The sequence below is a fragment of the Mus caroli genome, unplaced genomic scaffold, assembly GCF_978045245.1.
Source record: "Mus caroli unplaced genomic scaffold, Mus_caroli_1 scaffold_3, whole genome shotgun sequence".
Taxonomy (NCBI): domain Eukaryota; kingdom Metazoa; phylum Chordata; class Mammalia; order Rodentia; family Muridae; genus Mus; species Mus caroli.
The window spans coordinates 54,566,801-54,587,879 of NW_028227258.1; the positions used below are offsets into that span (position 1 = coordinate 54,566,801).

The 21,079-nt window shown below is 42.7% G+C and overlaps 1 protein-coding gene across 1 annotated transcript; it reads left to right on the forward strand.

Annotated features, from left to right (window-relative positions):
- Positions 1-12,936: 12,936 nt before the first annotated feature.
- CUNH1orf162 (chromosome unknown C1orf162 homolog) lies at positions 12,937-20,958 on the forward strand. The gene is made up of 6 exons (XM_021159154.3): positions 12,937-13,014; positions 16,597-16,644; positions 17,340-17,397; positions 18,110-18,204; positions 18,438-18,487; positions 18,757-20,958. Exons 2-6 carry the CDS (start codon positions 16,608-16,610, stop codon positions 18,913-18,915), a joined length of 399 nt encoding a protein of 132 aa, XP_021014813.1. The 5' UTR covers positions 12,937-13,014; positions 16,597-16,607; the 3' UTR covers positions 18,916-20,958.
- Positions 20,959-21,079: the final 121 nt, after the last annotated feature.

Sequence of the window (21,079 nt, forward strand, 5' to 3'; positions counted from 1 at the left end):
GCCTGAGTAGGGCCACAGGCCTCATCCGGCCGGCCGGATCAGCGCTGGGGTAGCGGGAGCGCAGGGTTGCCTGACACCCACCAGCTACCCACGACCCCCGCCTCAAGATTTTGGGACTGCTGGTGAGTAGAACACAGCTTCTGCTCCAGTCCAATCACGCGGGACCTGAGACTGCTCTGGTTGGGGAGAGAGAAATCCGGCCTACATAGGGCCACAACCCTCTTCCGGTCAGAAAAGCACCGGGGCAGCTGGGGCGCAGGGTCGGCTGACACTCACCAGCTACCCACAACACCCACCACAGGATCTTAAGACTTCTGGAGAGTGGAACACAGCTTCTGCTCCAATCCAATTGCACGCGGGACCAGAGACTGCATTAGTTAGGGAAGCAGAAAACCGGCCTGAGTAGGACCACAGGCCTCTTCCGGCGGGGTACCGTCAGCTACCCACGACCCCCGCCGCAGGATTTAGAGACTGCTGGTGAGTGGAACACAGCTTCTGCTCCAATCTTTAAACAGTGACAACGATAACAATTAACCCCAGAGATTACCAGATGGCGAAAGGTAAACGTAATAATCTTACTAACAGAAACCAAGACCACTCACCATCATCAGAACCCAGCACCCCCACTTCGCCCAGTCCAGGGCACCCCAACACACCAGAAAAGCTAGACACGGATTTAAAAGCATATCTCCTGATGATGATAGAGGACTTCAAGAAGGACTTTAATAACACACTTAAAGAAATGCAGGAGAACACTGCTAAACAGGCAGAAGACAATAAAGAGGAAGCACAAAAATCCCTTAAAGAATTGCAGGAGAACACTGCTAAAGAGTTACAAATCCTTAAAGAAAAACACGATAACATAATCAAACAGGTAGAAGTCCTTACAGAAAAACAGGAAAACACATCCAAACAGATGATGGAAATGAACAAAACCATACTAGACCTAAAAAGGGAAGTAGACACAATAAAGAAAACCCAAAATGAGGCAACACTGGAGATAGAAACCCTAGGAAAGAAATCTGTAACCATAGATACGAGCATCAGCAAGAGAATACAAGAGATGGAAGAGAGAATCTCAGGTGCAGAAGATTCCATAGAGAACATCGGCACAACAATCAAGGAAAATGTAAAATGCAAAAAGATCCTAACTCAAAACATCCAAGAAATAAAGGACACAATGAGAAGACCAAACCTACGGATAATAGGAGTGGATGAGAATGAAGATTTTCAACTGAAAGGACCAGCAAACATCTTCAACAAAATTATAGAAGAAAACTTCCCAAATCTAAAGAAAGAGATGCCCATGAACATACAAGAAGCCTACAGAACTCCAAATAGACTGGACCAGAAAAGAAATACCTCCCGACACATAATAATCAGAACAACAAATGCTCTAAATAAAGATAGAATACTAAAAGCAGTAAGAGAAAAAGGCCAAGTAACATATAAAGGCAAGCCTATCAGAATTACACCAGATTTTTCACCAGAGACTATGAAAGCCAGAAGATCCTGGACGGACGTTATACAGACACTAAAAGAACACAAATTCCAGCCCAGGCTACTATACCCAGCCAAACTCTCAATTAACATAGATGGAGAAACCAAAGTATTCCACGACAAAACCAAATTCACACATTATCTCTCCACGAATCCAGCCCTTCAAAGGATAATAACAGAAAAAAACCAATACAAGGACAGGAACCACGCCCTAGAAACAACAAGAAGGTAATCCCTCAACAAACCTAAAAGAAGACAGCCACAAGAACAAAATGCCAACTTTAACAACAAAAATAACAGGAAACAACAATTACTTTTCCTTAATATCTCTTAATATCAATGGACTCAACTCCCCGATAAAAAGACATAGACTAACAAACTGGCTACACAAACAAGACCCAACATTTTGCTGCTTACAGGAAACTCATCTCAGAGAAAAGGATAGACACTACCTCAGAATGAAAGGCTGGAAAACAATTTTCCAAGCAAATGGCATGAAGAAACAAGCTGGAGTAGCCATTCTAATATCTGATAAGATTGACTTCCAACCCAAAGTCATTAAAAAAGACAGGGAGGGACACTTCATACTCATCAAAGGTAAAATCCTCCAAGAGGAACTATCAATCCTGAATATCTATGCTCCAAATACAAAGGCAGCCACATTCATTAAAGAAACTTTAGTAACTCTCAAAGCACACATTGCACCTCACACAATAATAGTGGGAGACTTCAACACACCACTTTCACCAATGGACAGATCATGGAAACAGAAATTAAACAGGGACACAGTGAAACTAAGAGAAATTATGAATCAAATGGATCTGGCAGATATCTACAGAACATTCTATCCTAAAACAAAAGGATATACCTTCTTCTCAGCACCTCATGGTACCTTCTCCAAAATTGACCACATAATTGGTCACAAAGCAGGCCTCAACAGATATAAAAATATTGAAATTGTCCCATGCATCCTATCAGATCACCATGGACTAAGGCTGATCTTCAATAACAAAATAAATAATAGAAAGCCAACCTTCACGTGGAAACTGAACAACACTCTTCTCAATGATACCTTGGTCAAGGAAGGAATAAAGAAAGAAATTAAGGACTTTTTAGAGTTCAATGAAAATGAAGCCACAACATACCCAAACTTATGGGACGCAATGAAAGCATTTCTAAGAGGAAAACTCATAGCTCTGAGTGCCTCCAAAAGGAAACTAGAGAGAGCACACATTAGCAGCTTGACAACACACCTAAAAGCACTAGAACAAAAGGAAGCAAATTCACCCAAGAGGAGTAGACGGCAGGAAATAATCAAACTCAGGGGTGAAATCAACCAAGTGGAAACAAGAAAAACTATTCAAAGAATCAACCAATCAAGGAGCTGGTTCTTTGAGAAAATCAACAAGATAGATAAACCCTTAGCCAGACTCACTAGAGGGCACAAGGAAAGCATCCTAATTAACAAAATCAGAAATGAACAAGGAGACATAACAACAGATCCTGAAGACATCCAAAACACCATCAGATCCTTCTACCAAAGGCTATACTCAACAAAACTGGAGAACCTGGATGAAATGGAGAAGTTCCTAGACAGATACCAGGTACCAAAATTGAATCAAGATCAGGTTAATGATCTAAACAGCCCTATATCCCCCAAAGAAATAGAAGCAGTCATTAATAGTCTCCCAACTAAAAAAAGCCCAGGACCAGATGGGTTTAGTGCAGAGTTCTATCAGACCTTCAAAGAAGATCTAATCCCAGTTCTTCACAAATTATTCCACAAAATAGAAACAGAAGGTACTCTACCCAACTCATTCTATGAAGCCACAATTACTCTGATACCTAAACCACAAAAAGACCCAACAAAGATAGAAAACTTCAGACCAATATCCCTTATGAATATTGATGCAAAAATCCTCAATAAAGTTCTTGCTAACCGAATCCAAGAACACATCAAAACAATCATCCATCCTGACCAAGTAGGTTTCATCCCAGGGATGCAGGGATGGTTCAATATACGGAAATCCATCAACGTAATCCAGTATATAAACAAACTCAAAGACAAAAACCACATGGTCATCTCCTTAGATGCGGAAAAAGCATTTGACAAGATCCAACACCCATTCATGATAAAAGTCTTGGAAAGATCAGGAATTCAAGGCCCATACCTAAACATGATAAAAGCAATCTACAGCAAACCAGTAGCCAACATCAAAGTAAATGGTGATGAACTTGAAGCAATCCCTCTAAAATCAGGGACTAGACAAGGCTGTCCACTTTCTCCATACCTATTCAACATTGTACTTGAAGTCCTAGCCAGAGCAATTCGACAACAAAAGGAGATCAAAGGGATACAAATTGGAAAAGATGAAGTCAAAATATCACTTTTTGCAGATGATATGATAGTATATATAAGTGACCCTAAAAATTCCACCAGAGAACTCCTAAGCCTGATAAACAGCTTCGGTGAAGTAGCTGGATATAAAATTAACTCAAACAAATCAATGGCCTTTCTCTACACAAAGAATAAACAGGCTGAGAAAGAAATTAGGGAAACAACACCCTTCTCAATAGTCACAAATAATATAAAATATCTTGGCGTGACTCTAACTAAGGAAGTGAAAGATCTGTATAATAAAAACTTCAAGTCTCTGAAGAAAGACATTCTAGAAGATCTCAGAAGATGGAAAGATCTCCCATGCTCATGGATTGGCAGGATCAACATTGTAAAAATGGCTATCTTGCCAAAAGCAATCTACAGATTCAATGCAATCCCCATCAAAATTCCAAATCAACTCTTCAACGAATTAGAAAGTGCAATCTGCAAATTCATCTGGAATAACAAAAAACCTAGGATAGCAAAAACTCTTCTCAAGGATAAAAGAACCTCTGGTGGAATCACCATGCCGGACCTAAAGCTCTACTACAGAGCAATTGTGATAAAAACTTCATGGTACTGGTATAGTGACAGACAAATAGACCAATGGAATAGAATTGAAGACCCAGAAATGAACCCACACACCTATGGTCACTTGATCTTCGACAAGGGAGCTAAAAACATCCAGTGGAAGAAAGACAGCATTTTCAACAAATGGTGCTGGCACAACTGGTTGTTAACATGTAGAAGAATGCGAATCGATCCATTCCTATCTCCTTGTACTAAGGTCAAGTCTAAGTGGATCAAGGAACTTCACATAAAACCAGAGACACTGAAACTTATAGAGGAGAAAGTGGGGAAAAGCCTTGAAGATATGGGCACAGGGGAAAAATTCCTGAATAGAACAGTAATGGCTTGTGCTGTAAGATCGAGAATTGACAAGTGGGACCTCATGAAACTACAAAGCTTCTGCAAGGCTAAAGACACCATCAATAAGACAAAAAAACCACCAACAGATTGGGAAAGGATCTTCACCTATCCTAAATCAGATAAGGGACTAATATCCAATATATATAAAGAACTCAAGAAGGTGGACTCCAGAAAGTCAAATAACCCCATTAAAAAATGGGGCTCAGAACTGAACAAAGAATTCTCACCTGAGGAATACCGAATGGCAGAGAAGCACCTGAAAAAATGTTCAACATCCTTAATCATCAGGGAAATGCAAATCAAAACAACCCTGAGATTCCACCTCACACCAGTCAGAATGGCTAAGATCCAAAATTCAGGTGACAGCAGATGCTGGCGAGGATGTGGAGAAAGAGGAACACTCCTCCATTGTTGGTGGGATTGCAAGCTTGTACAACCACTCTGGAAATCAGTCTGGCGGTTCCTCAGAAAATTGGACATAGTACTACCGGAGGATCCAGCAATACCTCTCCTGGGCATATATCCAGAAGATGTCCCAACCGGTAAAAAGGACACATGCTCCACTATGTTCATAGCAGCCCTATTTATAATAGCCAGAAGCTGGAAAGAACCCAGATGTCCCTCAACAGAGGAATGGATACAGAAATTATGGTACATTTACACAATGGAGTACTACTCAGCTATTAAAAAGAATGAATTTATGAAATTTTTAGCCAAATGGATGGACCTGGAGGGCATCATCTTGAGTGAAGTAACACAATCACAAAAGAACTCACACAATATGTATTCATTGATAAGTGGATATTAGCCCAAAACTTAGGATACCCAAGATATAAGATACAATTTGATAAACGCATGAAACTCAAGAAGAATGAAGACCAAAGTGTGGACACTGTGCACCTTCTTAGAATTGGGAACAAAACACCCAGGGAAGGAGTTACAGAGACAAAGTTCATAGCTGTGATGAAAGGATGGACCATTTAGAGACTGCCGTATCCAGGGATCCATCCCATAATCAGCTTCTAAACGCTGACACCATTGCATACACTAGCAAGATTTTGCTGAAAGGACCCAAATATAGCTGTCTCTTGTGAGACGATGCCGGGGCCTAGCAAACACAGGAGTGGATGTTCACAGTCAGCTATTGGATGTATCACAGGGCTCCCAATGGAGAAGCTAGAGAAAGTACCAAAGGAGCTAAAGGGATCTGCAACCCTATTGTTGGAACAACATGATGTACTAACCAGAACCCTGGAGCTCTTGTCTCTAGCTGCATATGTATCGAAAGATGGCCTAGTCGGCCATCAATGGAAAGAGAGGCCCATTGGACTTGCAAACTTTATATGCCCCAATATAGGGGAATGCCAGGGCCAAAAGAATGGGAATGGGTGGGTAGGGAAGTGGGGGGCGCTATGGGGGACTTTTGGGATAGTATTGGAAATGTAATTGAGGAAAATATGTAATAAAAATATTAAAAAAAAAAGAGAAAAAAAAAAAAAGAATGGATAGATTCACATTCTTCATGCTAACTGCCAGTTAAGCCACACCATTTTGGTTTTTCGAGACAGGGTCTCTTTGTGTAGCCCTGGCTGTCCCTGCACTCACTTTGTAGACCAGGCTGGCCTCGAACTCAGAAATCCGCCTGCCTCTGCCTCCCGAGTGCTGGGCCACACCATTTTTTGAAAATGCTTTTTCCACTGGATGTTTTTAGCTCCTTTGTCAAAGATCAAGTGGCCATGGGTGTGTGGGTTCATTTCTGGGTCTTCAGTTCTATTCCATTGATCTACCTGTCTGTCATTGTACCAGTACCATGCAGTTTTTTTTTTATCACAATTGCTCTGTAGTAAAGCTTGAAGTCAGGGATGGTGATTCCACCAGAGGTTCTTTTATTGTTGAGAATAGTTTTTGCTATCCTAGGTTTTTTGTTATTCCAGATGAATTTGCAAATTGCCCTTTCTAGTACTTGAAGTCATAGCCAGAGAATTAGACAACAAAAGGAGATCAGAGGGCTATAAATTGGAAAGGAAGAAGTCAAAATGTCACTATTTGCAGATGATATGATAGTATACGTAAGTGACCCCAAAAATTCCAGAGAATTCCTAAACCTGATAGCTTCAGTGAAGTAGCTGGATATAAAATTAAACAAATCAGTGGCCTTTCTCTACACAAAGGATAAACAGGCTGAGAAAGAAATTAGGGAAACAACACCCTTCACAAGAGTCACAAATAATAATACCTTGATGTAACTAAGCAAGTGAAAGATCTGTATGATAACAACTTCAAGTCTTTGAAGAAAGAAATCGAAGATCTCAGAAGATGGAAAGATCTCCCATGCTCATAGATTGGCAGGATTAATATAGTATTGGCCTTCTTGTCCAAAGGAATGTACAGATTCAATGCAATCCCCAACAAAATTCCAACTCAATTCTTCACAGAGTGATCTTAGGGTTTGTGTGTGTCTGTTTTAGAGAACTGCAGCCCAGATCCCAGAACTCACCCATTCATCAGAGTGATTTCTGAGTCCCTTATCCGTACCCAACTGTTCTCACAACCTTTTTGAGTGTTCATAAACCTCCTCCCAAATTCAAAGTTAAACTCGTCATTTGTGTGCAATTCTACACTTGTTCTTCTATGTCCACAATATTGGTCAGTAGAGAGATACAATGCAGAAAACCTCCTCTCACAATTGACTGGATTCATCAGATGTCTGCCCCACCTTTTCTTCCCCATAGTCATGTTCAGACCATATGGAAAGACTCCTCCACTGTCCTGTACTCATCACTTTCCCTGTACATTCTGTAAACCCAACAGTGTTCATGTGACTCCTCAGTGGTCTCCTGGTTGGTTACCTATAACATGTCATTGGTTAAAGGTCTACCATGTGTTTGTTATCCTTACCTCTGAACATACCCCACACTCTTGCCCCTAGGCTCAGCTATGGTGAAACACTGGAATTTTTCTAAACATGGCTGGGGAAGTTTGAATGGGAACGACCCCCATGGACTCATACATTTCAATGTTTGGTACCCAGTTGGTGGAGCTGAGAATGATTCAGAGATGTAGCCTTGTTGGAGGAAGTGTGTGTCCCTGGTAATGGCCTTTGAAGATGCAGAAGCCTTCACCAGTTCCAGTCTTGCTCACTCCTGCTCTCTCCCTCCCTCCCTCTCTCTCCCCACTCTCTCTCTTCCTGAAACTTTGGAATTATATATGAGCTCTCAGTTATTGTTCAGCACCCTGCCTGCCTGCCTGCTGCTATTCTCCCCAACATGATTGATGGTCATGGACTAATCCACTAAAACTATTAAATAAGCTTCCAATTAAATGCTTTCTTATAAAAGTTGTCTTGTTCATGGTGTCTCTTCACAGCAGTGGCCACATGAAGATTGTGGCTTGAAAAGCAAATTGAAAATAAATGCAACTTGAACATTTTCTCTGAAGCTTTTCCCAACAGCCCCCATTCCTCATTGAGTAACCTAGCCTCTTGTTTTTTCTTTTGGGTCCCAATCCACAGTCTATAAATCTATATCATAGCATCCACAACATTCTGTTTTACAAACACAGTCTGGAACACTATTTTATAGAACAAAGATATCCATAAGATTGCAAAATACCTTAAGACCTATGCCTTGCTCATTTATTCCCTACCACCTTACAGAGCTTGGGTCAGTATCTGTGTTCAATACTTGCTTGGTTCTATAACTATCAATTCTAAGTCTTGAGCTTCCACTGTTTCCTTTGAGAGCTCTCTTTGCTCATCTATGTTTTTATTCTTGTTTCTACTGCTGCTCCCCTGAAGGCCTCTCAAATCTCTTTGTATCTCATCTCTTTACCCCTGCCATTTTAGTCCCTGTTGCCCTCAAATGGGTTTCTGCAGGGATTCCAACTGGCCTACTCATGTCCTAGGCACTTTCCAGTCTGTTTTTGCCTCAATTGTAGTGGCTGTTTCATACACCCATTTCTCTTACTGTACAAAGGTTCCAAGGGATTACCTCTTCTTGCTTCTTCAACTTCATTCATTCTCAAGTCTTTGATCTTCCTGCTCTCCTTCCTAGCAGTTTTCAAATGGTCTGTTATCTGAACATTCCCTCCCTTCTATTCTAGAATAACACTGACTCTCACTTCAGCCAGTATCAGTGTTTTCCTCTGAGAAGCGTCCCTGTGTTATGGACACAGGTAAAGGACTCTGCTCCATCACAACACATGGGATCATTTGCCTCCTTTATGCTAACAACTTACATTCGGAAAGCTTCACAAGGATAGCTGAAAGCCCGCTTTTCCTTTTTCTTTTCTTTTCTTTTCTTTTCTTTTCTTTTCTTTTCTTTTCTTTTCTTTTCTTTTCTTTTCTTTTCTTTTCCTTTCCTTTCCTTTCCTTTCCTTTCCTTTCCTTTCCTTTCCTTCTTTCCTTTCCTTTCCTTTCCTTTCCTTTTCCTTTCCTTCCTTTCTTTCTTTCTTTCTTTCTTTCTTTCTTTCTTTCTTTCTTTCTTTCTTTCTTTTATGCCTGCTTTCATAGCCTCAGTTTAGAACAGCATATATTGTGGGCCACAGAGATATTTAGTGGATAAAGGTACAGGTCATCTAGCCTGACAACCAGAGTTTGATTCCTGGGACCCACAGAGTGAAAGGAGAGAGAACCAACCCCCCCCCCAATCTGTCCTTTGATCTTAATACACACACACCATGGTACATATAAAATAAATTTTACGTTTAAACCACTTAAAAGAGTGGCAGATTGCCTGAGTCGATGTTCAATAAGTCAGTAAGTGAATAAAAATAATGCTTAGCCACTGTTAAGTTTGAATGACTATTGAGTCATCCTGTGTCTTAATCCCCATGTCTTTCAGTTCTATTATTGCTATAGTTTTCTGCTATTCCTTTGGTCCACGTCCTTACTAGACGACACACAGAATATCACCATTACCTCCAGCTTATTTCTTCGTCTCTGCCTCCACAGCTTCTCTATGACATGATATAACCTTCCCTAAAACTATATTTTCATGCTGTATCCCAATCAAAAATTCCATGTAGAAGGGAGGGCTTTGCAATCTTCCACCCTTAGCTGAGGAGCTATGATAACTGATAAGCTCTGGGGTATAGCCCCTACTGTACCATATCCATGAGAATATGAAAACAAATTAGACTAGATGGATTATTTTAAGAAAAAAGGGTATGAAGTTGAGAAGGGGCAGGTTAGGGATAAAAGAGGTGAACAAAACTACATTGTATGCATGTATGAAACTCTCAACAAGCACACATTTTAAAACTCTTGAGCTGCAGAAATGTCTCAGAGTTAAGAGCACAGACCACTCTTCCAGGAGATGCAGGTTTATCCTCAGTACCCATATTTTAACTCACAACTATCATTCAGTTCCCAACACCCATATGGTGGTTCACAATCGTTCGCTGTTGAGTGGAATTTTAAAAACACACTTTCTCTTTCTTGGGAGCTCAAGTTGCCGGCTGGCATTTTCCCAAGAATGCTGCCCGCTCCTCTGGCAGACTTTGCCAAGCTGTCAACAACTGCCCTTCCCAAAAACGTTGGGAGCTGCTGTTTGAGCGCTACAGGCTAACTGCCCCGAGCTGCCTACTCTCTTCTCCTGCCCCCTTTAGCCCTGAGGAAGGAAAACACTAGAGACTTTTATTACTTTAAAACTGACCTGATAAGTCAATGGCTGGGTGAAGAATTTCCTATCCTAATCTTAACAGTAGCCTTTTCCATCCTCTTTGGCCTCCACCCATGGCAGAGGCTACATACTATAGGTGCCCCGAAAGATCTACATGTCTGCCGTTTCCTCTCCGCTCCACAGCCTGGTCTGAATCCGCAGTGCTCCCTGCGTCCCCTTCTCTTCCTCCTGAGACCCAGAAATCCCACCTTTTGGTATCAGCTCCTCCCCCTACAGTTCATAACTTCAGTTCCAGGGGTTCTTCACTAGGTGTGCATGTGATACACAGACATCTATGCAGGCAAAACATCTATTTATAAATGTTGTTAAATGCAGTCACATAGCACATGATGGCCAACATTAGTTCACATGTTACAAATATTAGATTTTAATGAGGCTGGAAATTCCTTTCATCCAATGTTATTGGCTATTGTAATGTCCTACGTCAGAGCATTGCTTACATGTTTGCAATGAAGTCAGGGTAAATAGACCCCAAAAGTATAACATATATATCTTATACAGCAGCATACAGGACTTGAAAATGATAAACCAGCTTATGCTACTGTAGCTTTGGCCAGGACGTTAGACTGTTCTCCTACTTACTCTAGAATAGTATGCTGTTTAGGCTGGTGGCAACCTCAGTCAGCTCATGTTTCTCAAATCTGTCTCCTCTCCTCTCCTCTCCAAAAAGGTCTGGTTATGTAACCCAGGCCCTCAAGCTTGGAAATCCTCCTGTCTCAGCCTCCTGAGAACAAGATTCATAGATATACCACCACATCCAACTCTCTCGATTGCATCTGGAGGCCATACCTAGTGAGTGATACTTACCATCTGGTTTACGTGAGTGCAGTCTCATCTTCACTCAATGAAACCTAGTGACTGCATACAAGTTTAAATGTAAAGACCTCCCACACTCCGACTCAGCTCATCTGTGTTTACACTGGTCTCCTACCAGTGCTTACTCCTACACCATTGGCAAGATCCCAAATACACTGCCTAATCCCATCCACCAATCCCTAGGTGGTTTGTGGCATCTGCCTGATAGTATTTCACTAGTAAATGCTTATAAATAAATGAATCTTGGGTGCTGGAGAGAAGACTGCTCTTCCGAAGGTCCTGAGTTCAAATCCCAGCAACCACATGGTGGCTCACAACCATCTGTAACAAAATCTGACACCCTCTTCTGGAGTGTCTGAAGACAGCTACAGTGTACTAACATATAATAAATAAATTTTTAAAAAAATTCTTCTATAACATTGTTTAATACTTGCAAGTTTGAATAGGTAAATTTCTTTTCATTTTTTATTAGATATTTTCTTTATTTACATTTCAAATGCTATCCCGAAAGTTCCCTATACCCTCCCCTGCCCTGCTCCCCTACCCACCCACTCCCACTTCTTGGCCCTGGCATTCCCCTGTACTGGGGCATATAAAGTTTGCAAGACCAAGAGGCCTCTCTTCTCAATGATGTTTCAACTGGTAAGAAGGACACATGCTCCACTATGTTCATAGCAGCCTTATTTATAATAGCCAGAAGCTGGAAAGAACCTAGATGTCCCTCAACAGAGGAATGGATACAGAAAATGTGGTACATTTATACAATGGAGTACTTCGCAGCTATTAAAAACAATGAATTTATGAAATTCTTGGACAAATGGATGTTATCTGGAGGATATCATCCTTAGTGAGGTAACCCAATCACAAAAGAAGTCACTTGATATGTAGTCACTGATAAATAAATCTTTTTTAAAAAATAATATATATATATACATATATATACATACATATATATATATATATATATATATATATATTAATCTTCTGTTCTCTCCAAAGGTATTTCAATGCTCTGAATACACTTGAGTTCCCACTGTTTAATTTTGACAGGTTACTCTTCATTTTTCTATCTCAGCGTCATCTCCTTCATCAGACCAGATGGAATTTATAAAGTCCTTGCTGTTGGTAATGAGGTCATACTGGTGTCAGTAAGCTTTGGTAGGGGCCGGGGGGGGGGGGTGTTAAATAATAAACTCTTCCCTAGAAATGAACTTTCCTTGATCTTCTGGCATTCATGTGTGAAAATGTATACAAGCAACCCTTATGGCTTACAGAATCTTTAGAACTGTGGCACAGGGTGGGATGGGGCTACGGCTCACTTGGTAGAGTGCTTGCCTCCCTTTCATGGAGATCCGGGTTTAATCCCAGCACCACACAAACCAGGCATGGTGGTTCAGGCTGTGATCCTAGTATTCAGGAGGATCAGAAAGGCAGTATCATTCACAGCAGGAGGAGACCAGCCTAGCTCTGTGAGAAGAAAGCCAATCTAAAGAGAAGGAAATGAGGGAAAGGAAAAAAAATACCATTGGCCTCAAAGAGGAAGTCTGTGCCTTGGAGCTTAAACATATCTTTGCGACACAGCCTGAGGGTGACAGTGGCAGTGGGAGTAAACTTTGTTTCATCATTTCTGAAAACCAAGACTAGGAACAGAAAAGTCAAACGCTCAGTCTCACAGCTGCATCTTATGACTGGAGTCTTTCTGCAAAGGTAAAGACCCTTCTAATCCGGACTAAATAATTGCCCATCAAAGGACATTTTAATTACTTGTTTAGTGGTAGCTTCTGATGTTTTTCTTTGGGTAGGGGAAGGGTTACATTGGAATGGCTGTGTAGCACAGGCCTCACAGTATGGAGTGTGAGTCTCTCATGGCAGATCAAACTGCAAACAGCATTGTTCCTGGCTCAACTTTCTCCTTCTGACAAATGCTTGGATTATTGTTATTCTCTTCTGGGATTGAAAAGTGTGTGTGTGTATGTGTGGTGTTGTGTACATATCAAAACCAACTTTCAAGTCACTTCTTTCCTTCCACCTTTGCATGGGATCTAGGAAACTCAGCTTTCCAGAGTTGTGGGGTATGTACCTTTACCTGCTGAGCCACCCCTCTTGCCCGTATTTTGGTTGGTTTTGTTCTGTTCTGTTCTGTTCTGTTCTGTTCTGTTCTGTTCTGTTTAGACAGGGTCTCACTATGTACCCCTGACTGGCCTGGAACTCAGGCGCTCCTAAAATTTAAAGAGATCGGCCTGCCTCTGCCAACTTGTGGGATTAGAAATGTAAACGTACCATGCCAGGCTCCCTTTGGATTTTTTGGATAGATCCTTTGTAATCCAGGCTAGACTTGACCTCATGGCAATTCTCCTGCCTCAGCCTCTCCAATGAGTGCCACCACACCTGACTAGATTGTTGTTTTTAAAGGTAAATGTTTGTTGGGTTTTGTCACCTGGATTTGTAAGTAGCTGTTTCTCTGTGGTGTTGTCATGTGACTTAGTCTGTCACAGTAGGGTGGCCTAGGATTTTTTTATGTACTAATATTTCTTTGAGTTGCTTCTTTATATAGAACCACTCCTGCAAAAGCAGAGGTATCAGTAGCTCTAAATGTAAGGTCTAGTGGAAAGTCATACTCCTCAGGAAGAATACATTTCAATACTTTCTATTTTATAGAACATATAAATGTATACTATAATAAAATACAACAAAATATGCTAATATTTTATGATGTTCTCCAATGAATACCTTTGACTTATTTTATTTTATTTTATTTTATTTTATTTTATTTTATTTTGAGACCGGTTCTCCCTATTCATAGTGACTGGCCTGTCCTAGAATTCACTATGTAGACCAAGCTGATCTCAAATCCACAGGCATCACTTGCCTATGCCTCCCAAGTGCTGGGATTAAAAGCATGTACCACCTCACATGGCCAACATGAATTCCAAAAGGAACCAAAAAGTGATAGAAAAATTGTTACCCCTGCTCATTCTGGGTGGACCATGGTCTTCCTGTTCTCACAGTTCAGACTTCCAACCAAATTTTCTTGTCAGCACTTTCCTTTTGATCTGACAGCGACAGATACAAGAATGCTGAATGGTGAGCTACGGTATAATGCTGCCTTGCTATTGCTTTAATGACACTTGGGGACAGGAATCCTTCTTAAACCTCTTCCCCCGCCCCCATATCTAAGGATAGGCATATTCACTTATAAAAGCTGACTGGTTAAAACATGTGAGCCACTTATGGCATCTTTCAGTCTAAGTAAATTGCCTTCAGACTCAGAGGATTTGTAGAACTCAAATGTCTTTTTAATGATGGGTTTGCCTAAATATGAATTAAAGTTGTGGCCACCAAAAAGTAACTAGGGTTGTAGCTGACATTTTACATGTAAAAGTGCCTGTCTCATTGTTAGTTATTAAAAACATTGGAAAACATTTGTATAAGCATGGAACTGATTAAGAGAGTCCAGTGTCAGGGCTCTAGAGATGGCTCAGTGCTTAGGAGCACTGGCTGCTCTTCCAGAGGACCCAGGTTCAATTCCCAGCACCCACATGGCAGCTCACAACCATCTGTACCTCCAGTTCTAGAGGACCTAACACCCTCACATAGACATGCATACAGACAAAACACTGATGCACATTAAATAAATAAATACATCTTTTTAAGAAAAGTAGAAGAGAGTCCGTGCGGTCAGTCTGAACCTGGTGGTTTGCTTTCACACGGGTCTGCTTGTCGGTTTCAGTTCTTTCTGGCCAACTGTTATTTGAAAATATAGAGAACTTCCAGAAATAAACAGTCCTATGTGTTGAAGAGCTCTAATCATGGTATATCGATGGGATTACTCCATTTTATTTTAGTCTTGAAGCCAATCCTCACCTTGTGATACTTTCTAAAATAAATGTCCCAGGTGTGGCGGGTATAAGAAAAACCACAATCTGTACTGCGCAGGGGCTGAGGCTCTCGTTGGTCTTTGACATCTGCACAGTATCTTACCAAGTATCTCCCACAAACGTGGTGAGGAGGCTGCTGCTCAGAAAGGCCTATCGCCACTAAGAGTGTTCTTAAGGGTTTTAGAAGGATGCAAGAATGAACATAACATTCTGAGCAGGTGGGAGGTCTGGCCTTGAATGGGGAGCAGTATTTCAGGCAGCTTTAATAAAGCGCGTGGTGTGGGGCTAAATGGAGCCCACACAGCTAGCAATGTGTGCTAGGGGTCCAGGTGAGGGTACTTTCCTGACTTGAGATGCTTTGCAGTTTTGTGGTTTGCCTGGATGTAATCTGAGCACCACATGCTTGTCTGGTGCCCAGAGAGACCAGAGAATGGTGTCTGATCCCTTGGAATGGGAGTTAACAGGTGGTTGTGAGCTGCTGTGTAGGAGCTGGGACTCGTACCTGGGTCCTCCGGAAGAGCAGCAAGTACTCTGAGGCACGGAGCCAGCTCTCCACCTCATCTTTGCATTCATTTCAGTAATACCTGTTCAGTGACATGCATACATGTCTGAAAAGCCATCACGTATCTCAAAGACGATACTTTAAAGAAGCACTATATGTCCTTATGGGTTACAACAGAGGAGTCACCAGGTGTGCCAAAGCCATACACTTGTACTGTGTTGGTGGCCCCCGAGGTGCTAGATTTTTGCTTTATGTTTTTGAGTGATTGAATCATTGGGTGAGAGAGTGGGGGAAGAGACTAGCTATGTAACCTAATAGCTAGTAGTTTTCTTGATTTTGTTCTTTTTTTTCTTACTTTTTATTAATGTTCCTGGGTGTTTGCCTGCCTGAATATATGTGCATTTAATACTGGTGCCAGAGAGAAGATGGTGTCAGATACCCTGGAACTGGACTTATAGATAGCGGTGAATCACCATGTAGGTGTTTTCACCTGAACCCTGGTCCTCTAGAAAAGCACGGAGTGCTGCTAACCACCAATTCATCATCTCTCCAGCCCCTTATGTGTTTGTTTGTGATAGTGTCTCAAGTAACAGAGGCTAACTTGGAATTTACTATTTAGTTGAGGTTGACCTTGAACTCTTGGTCCTCCTACCTCCCCTGTGCCTGCAATTAGAGACACTTGTGACCACACCCAGCTGCTGATTATCTCAAAGCAAAGGGTAAATGCTAGACTAAAAAGGGTTCCTATGTTACTTCTCTGGTCATTGAATATGTCCAGGTGAACAAAGTACCAATGAGACATCACTGCACCTCCATAGAGGGATTAACCCATTCTGAACCACCCGCCATTGAGTGCACTGCCACGCCCAGCCTCCAGACCAAGCTAAAACGTACCTGTTTTATTCTCAGGAGAAGACAGCATGGGATCTACTTCCTCCACACCTAAATCCAGAATCAGTGAGTTCGGGACAGACATCATTTCCCTGGGTGCTCACAGTGAATTAGTAAAAGGAGGAGTTGTGTTCAAAGCCCCTCGGGGAGCAGTGTTGGCCAGAGTGTTGCTGAGCTAGAAGAATTCAAGTGCACTACACTGCAGAAGCCAGTGCCCACCAAGGAGGGGGCAAAAGGAATCAGAAAGACCTGACCTGTCCTCCAAACTGAGTAGATCAGCTGGTAGTTTATGAAAATATACTTCATGTTTTTTCTTGCTTCTCTCCCTGTGGGTTAGACACTAGAAAACACACATGCACGCGCACACACACACACACACACGCAGTCATACACACTCATACACTCTGGCAGTCACAAGAAACTAGGGAAGTGCCAGCTAAAGTCAGAACCACATCTCCCCAGGGCTTCCCACTACACCTCTGCTCCTTTACTTTGTAACCCATTTCAAGGACAGCTCTACTTCTCATTTTAAAGTTCTCACTCAGACGGTGGCCTGTAGCTCAGTGGTAGAGGGCTTCACCTGGCATGCAAAAAGTCCTGGGGTCATCAGCAAAAGAGACTCATTGTTCTCCCCTCTGCAGAGCTGTAGCCAACTTGAAAGCTCCCATGGGTAGTGCTTGGGGTCTTATCCTAGAGGGATGGCAGGAGTAGGGCCAAGATACTGATCCTTCTGAAACTGATGCCTTCCATGTTCTCTGCAGGCATATTCTCCACGACAGCCCCAGTGACCAGCTCTACACCCTATTCCTTCAACCCCAAGTAAAGGAACACATTTATCCGGTCCTTGTGGCATTTCCAGTCCATTGGTTTTTACTGACCATTTTGTCTCAGGGCCTTGGGAAGGGCAAAATGAGTGGGAGAAGAGGTCAGGAACGGTGGAAGAACTCAGTGTTTGACCTTAGGAGTATAGTTCTGTTGGCAGGGCAGGGGAGGGGAGGGGAACTGAGCATGTCTCACAACGTAGCCCAGGCTGGCCTCTAAACTGCCACAATCTTCCAGCCTCGACTTCCCAAGTGCTGGGTCACAAGCAGTATGAACTCAACGTTGCCCAAGATTTAAGAGAGCCCCACTACACACTTCACACAATGCTGGGATGTGGAGTGTTGGGGGAGGGATTGGGAGAAAGTCTTGTGACTGTGAACCCCAAAAGCAAAATTGTCTCTTCTCCAGCAGTGGGCAGGAGCAAGTCCTCCAGCCCACGTAAGAGCCCACATAAGAAAGTTAAGCCTGACAGCTGAGCATGGTGGCGCACGCCTTTAATCCCAGCACTCGGGAGGCAGAGGCAGGCGGATTTCTGAGTTCGAGGCCAGCCTGGTCTACAAAGTGAGTTCCAGGACAGCCAGAGCTACACAGAGAAACCCTGTCTCGAAAAACCAAAAAAAAAAAAAAGTTAAGCCTGGCTTTCCGGAAAGGCTTCAAGGGGCCCGTCTGCTAGCAGGTCATCTACTCCCTTTTGTTTCCGCTAAAACAGAAAGGAACACATCATCTTGGCCTTTTTTGCTGGGGTTCTGCTGACACTGCTCATTGTGGCCCTTATCTTCCTCGTTGTAAAGAGCTGCAGAAAATGTGAGTGGTCTCTTCTACTGTCGCTAAGAGCGATGTGAATGCTGGGGAAGAGGGGGGAGCGAGCTCGGCCCACTCTCTTTGCAGAGCCACCTCAGAGGCCCTTCCCTGCTCCTCCTTGCTGCTCTTCACACACCAGTACCCCTACCCACTAACCTTCACCTACAGTGAGAGGCTCCCCACTCATCCAGACCCCATAGTGAAAGGACAACTCTCTTCTTCCTTGTTTGCTGCAGGTTACTCCAGTGCTCAGACCCAGGACCCTCCCTCAGAGCCTCCCACCAAAGTAAGACCATGTGTTGTTTTAGGGGTGCAAGAGGGAGAGTGCGTGTGATGAAGGTGGTACACCAAATTACTTAGGGGGAGTTGGTTTATTCTGTCTCCTCTCTATCCTGCATTGTGGACGGGACTATTGGCAACACTTTCTGGACTCTGGGCAAGTAGTTCTTTTGTGAGTTTTTCTGCTCTCTTTGGGTCCACACTTTTCAAAGTTTCTGGGTCACTTTTAAAGAGACACCTTTTGCTTCACTTGTTTCTCTTCTTTCTCCCTAAAAGCTGTCATCTATATCAAAGGAGTCACTCACGTATGCCAGCATGACTTTCAAGCCCCCAGAAGAAAACAGCAATGACTTGACTAGAAACCACTCCTCAGGCTTGGAGCCCACTATCTATTCCCAGATTAAAGTGACAGACCCAGATCTGCCTCTCCCATGAGGCAGAATGCAGGACCTCAGCTCAGCTCCTTGGACATGTTGCTTTCTGGTTTTATTCATATGTTTGATTTTGTCGTTTTCCACAAACCTGGGATCACACTCTATGTAAAGCTGTAGTTGGGGTGGGTTAGGCTTGATCTAACTTAATTGTCAGCAGTCATAAGGACCAGTGGTTAATGACATTCACCACCAGAGGAAAGGTGGCTGGTGCTTTTACTCCAACTGAAGGTGGCAGCCCCTTGAGTGATGACGCCCCTAAACCTTTCCAAAGGGGGAATAGAGCTCAAGATAAAGAAACACACTGATGATAACCAGGGAGGAGCCAATGAACAGTTGAAAATTTTCAAATAATGGCAGACCCTCCTCCAAGGTTGGTCCCTTCATCTTCTCCAGAAATCAAGACCAGAATTCTAAGCCAACACAAAGTCTGTATGGTATAAAACACTACTAAAATGTGGGTTTCTATCTCCTTTGCATGGCATTAGAGATATGTGTGACAACTTGGTTGAGAGCCAAAAGTAGAGATTAAACATGTCCATTTTATTCCCTCAAACAAATGGACAATCATATAGACTGCCCCATGAAAAAATCAGCAAGATTCTTTTTAATTAAGCAAGCTTACTCTGAAATGTAAGTATTATGCAAGAAGAAAACATTTATAAAATAAGCCTGAGCGCTGATGAAGTAGATAAGGACATTTGCTACCAAACCTGACAACCTGAGTTTAGTCCTGGGACTCACACAGTGGAAGGAGAAAACTGACTCCTGAAAGTTGTCCTCTGACAACTTTACTCTGTGGTGTGTGTGTGCACAACCTAATACACAAGCATGCACATACACACATACACAAATAATTAATACACACACACACACACACACAAATCCATAGCTATTGTGGCATCATTAAGACCTGTGCAAGCCCAGGCATGGAGAGATGAAATGGACCTACAGTCTGACCCCTCGCTGAAGAATTATTAGCGATTATTAGATGCTGGGAAACAGCCAGTTTTCTCTAAGAATATATTCCCTGGTAAGTTGACTATGTGTAAATTCAATTCATGACCACTGGACAAGACTGAGACTGGTCAGGAGCAGAGGGAGAATGCTTTTGGGGCAGGGAGTGTTTCTGACTCAAAGAAGAAGAAAGACTACAAGGAAGCATGCAAGTATGACATCTAGACCCTTGCCCTTTCCCTCAGACTGCTGAGGGGTTTGGAGTTCCCTCCCTATAGAAAGGAGTCGGGGCAGAACCTGAACTATGCTCATCAAAGACGTTTCAAGAGCCCTGATCTACTCTGACAAGACACATACTGAATCCGATCAACACCCAATCTGACTCCAACCCTGTTCAGACAGGGAATGGGGGGCACTTGAGGATTCTGGAGGCTGAGGCATATCAAATTGTGTGCTTCTGGGACTAAGGAAATGCCTCCATCAGTGAAAGGCTCTCCTTGCAGGAACAAGAACCTGACTTCGATCCCCAGGACCCATGGGAAGATGTGGGGCCCAATGGCACATACATGATTGCAATCATAGTGCTGGAGAGGTGGAGGCAGGAGGATCCCCGGCTCTCATTGTTCAGCTAGCCTAGCTTAATCAGCAAGCTCCAGGCCAATGAGAAACCCCCATCTCATAGAAAGTGGACAGCTCCTGAAGACAAGAGATTATCCTCCAGCCTCTACATGTCCGAGCACACTCATGATGCGCACTTCTCCCACAGGGTAGCAGGGGCCTTAGGAAGGCAGCAAAGGCAGTGACGAAACAGGAGAGGTGCCATATGGGGAGATGGCCAGCTTGCAGGGGAGCACGTGCAATAGTGGTAATTCTGCTTGCTCCCACAGAGGATGCCTCATTCTTGCCTTGTGCTTCCTGATTGGAAAACACTTGTCACCTGTCACCCCTTGATTACTCATTGGTCAAAACCAGCACCCACTTCCTCTGGTGACCGTTATCTCCATTAGGGATGTTCTCTGGAGTCCAGGGTCTTTTCACTAAGACAATATGAGAACCACAGACTCTTTCGATCTTCTACTTTTGGATAAAATATTTGATACCAATTAAGAAATGCACTGGAATATTATGCTTTTTAGGAACATTTCAATAAATACTTTTCCATCAATGTCAGCCTAGGAGATGTCAGTCATACCTGGGGCAGGGGGAATTTT

Excerpts from the sequence above, each read along its gene's own strand:
- CUNH1orf162 (XM_021159154.3), top strand. The coding sequence starts at position 16,608 with ATGGGATCTACTTCCTCCACACCTAAATCCAGAATCA. Across the intron at positions 16,645-17,339 it reads CACACCTAAATCCAGAATCA|GCATATTCTCCACGACAGCC; the intron begins GTGAGTTCGGGA and ends TGTTCTCTGCAG. Across the intron at positions 18,488-18,756 it reads CCTCAGAGCCTCCCACCAAA|CTGTCATCTATATCAAAGGA; the intron begins GTAAGACCATGT and ends TCTCCCTAAAAG.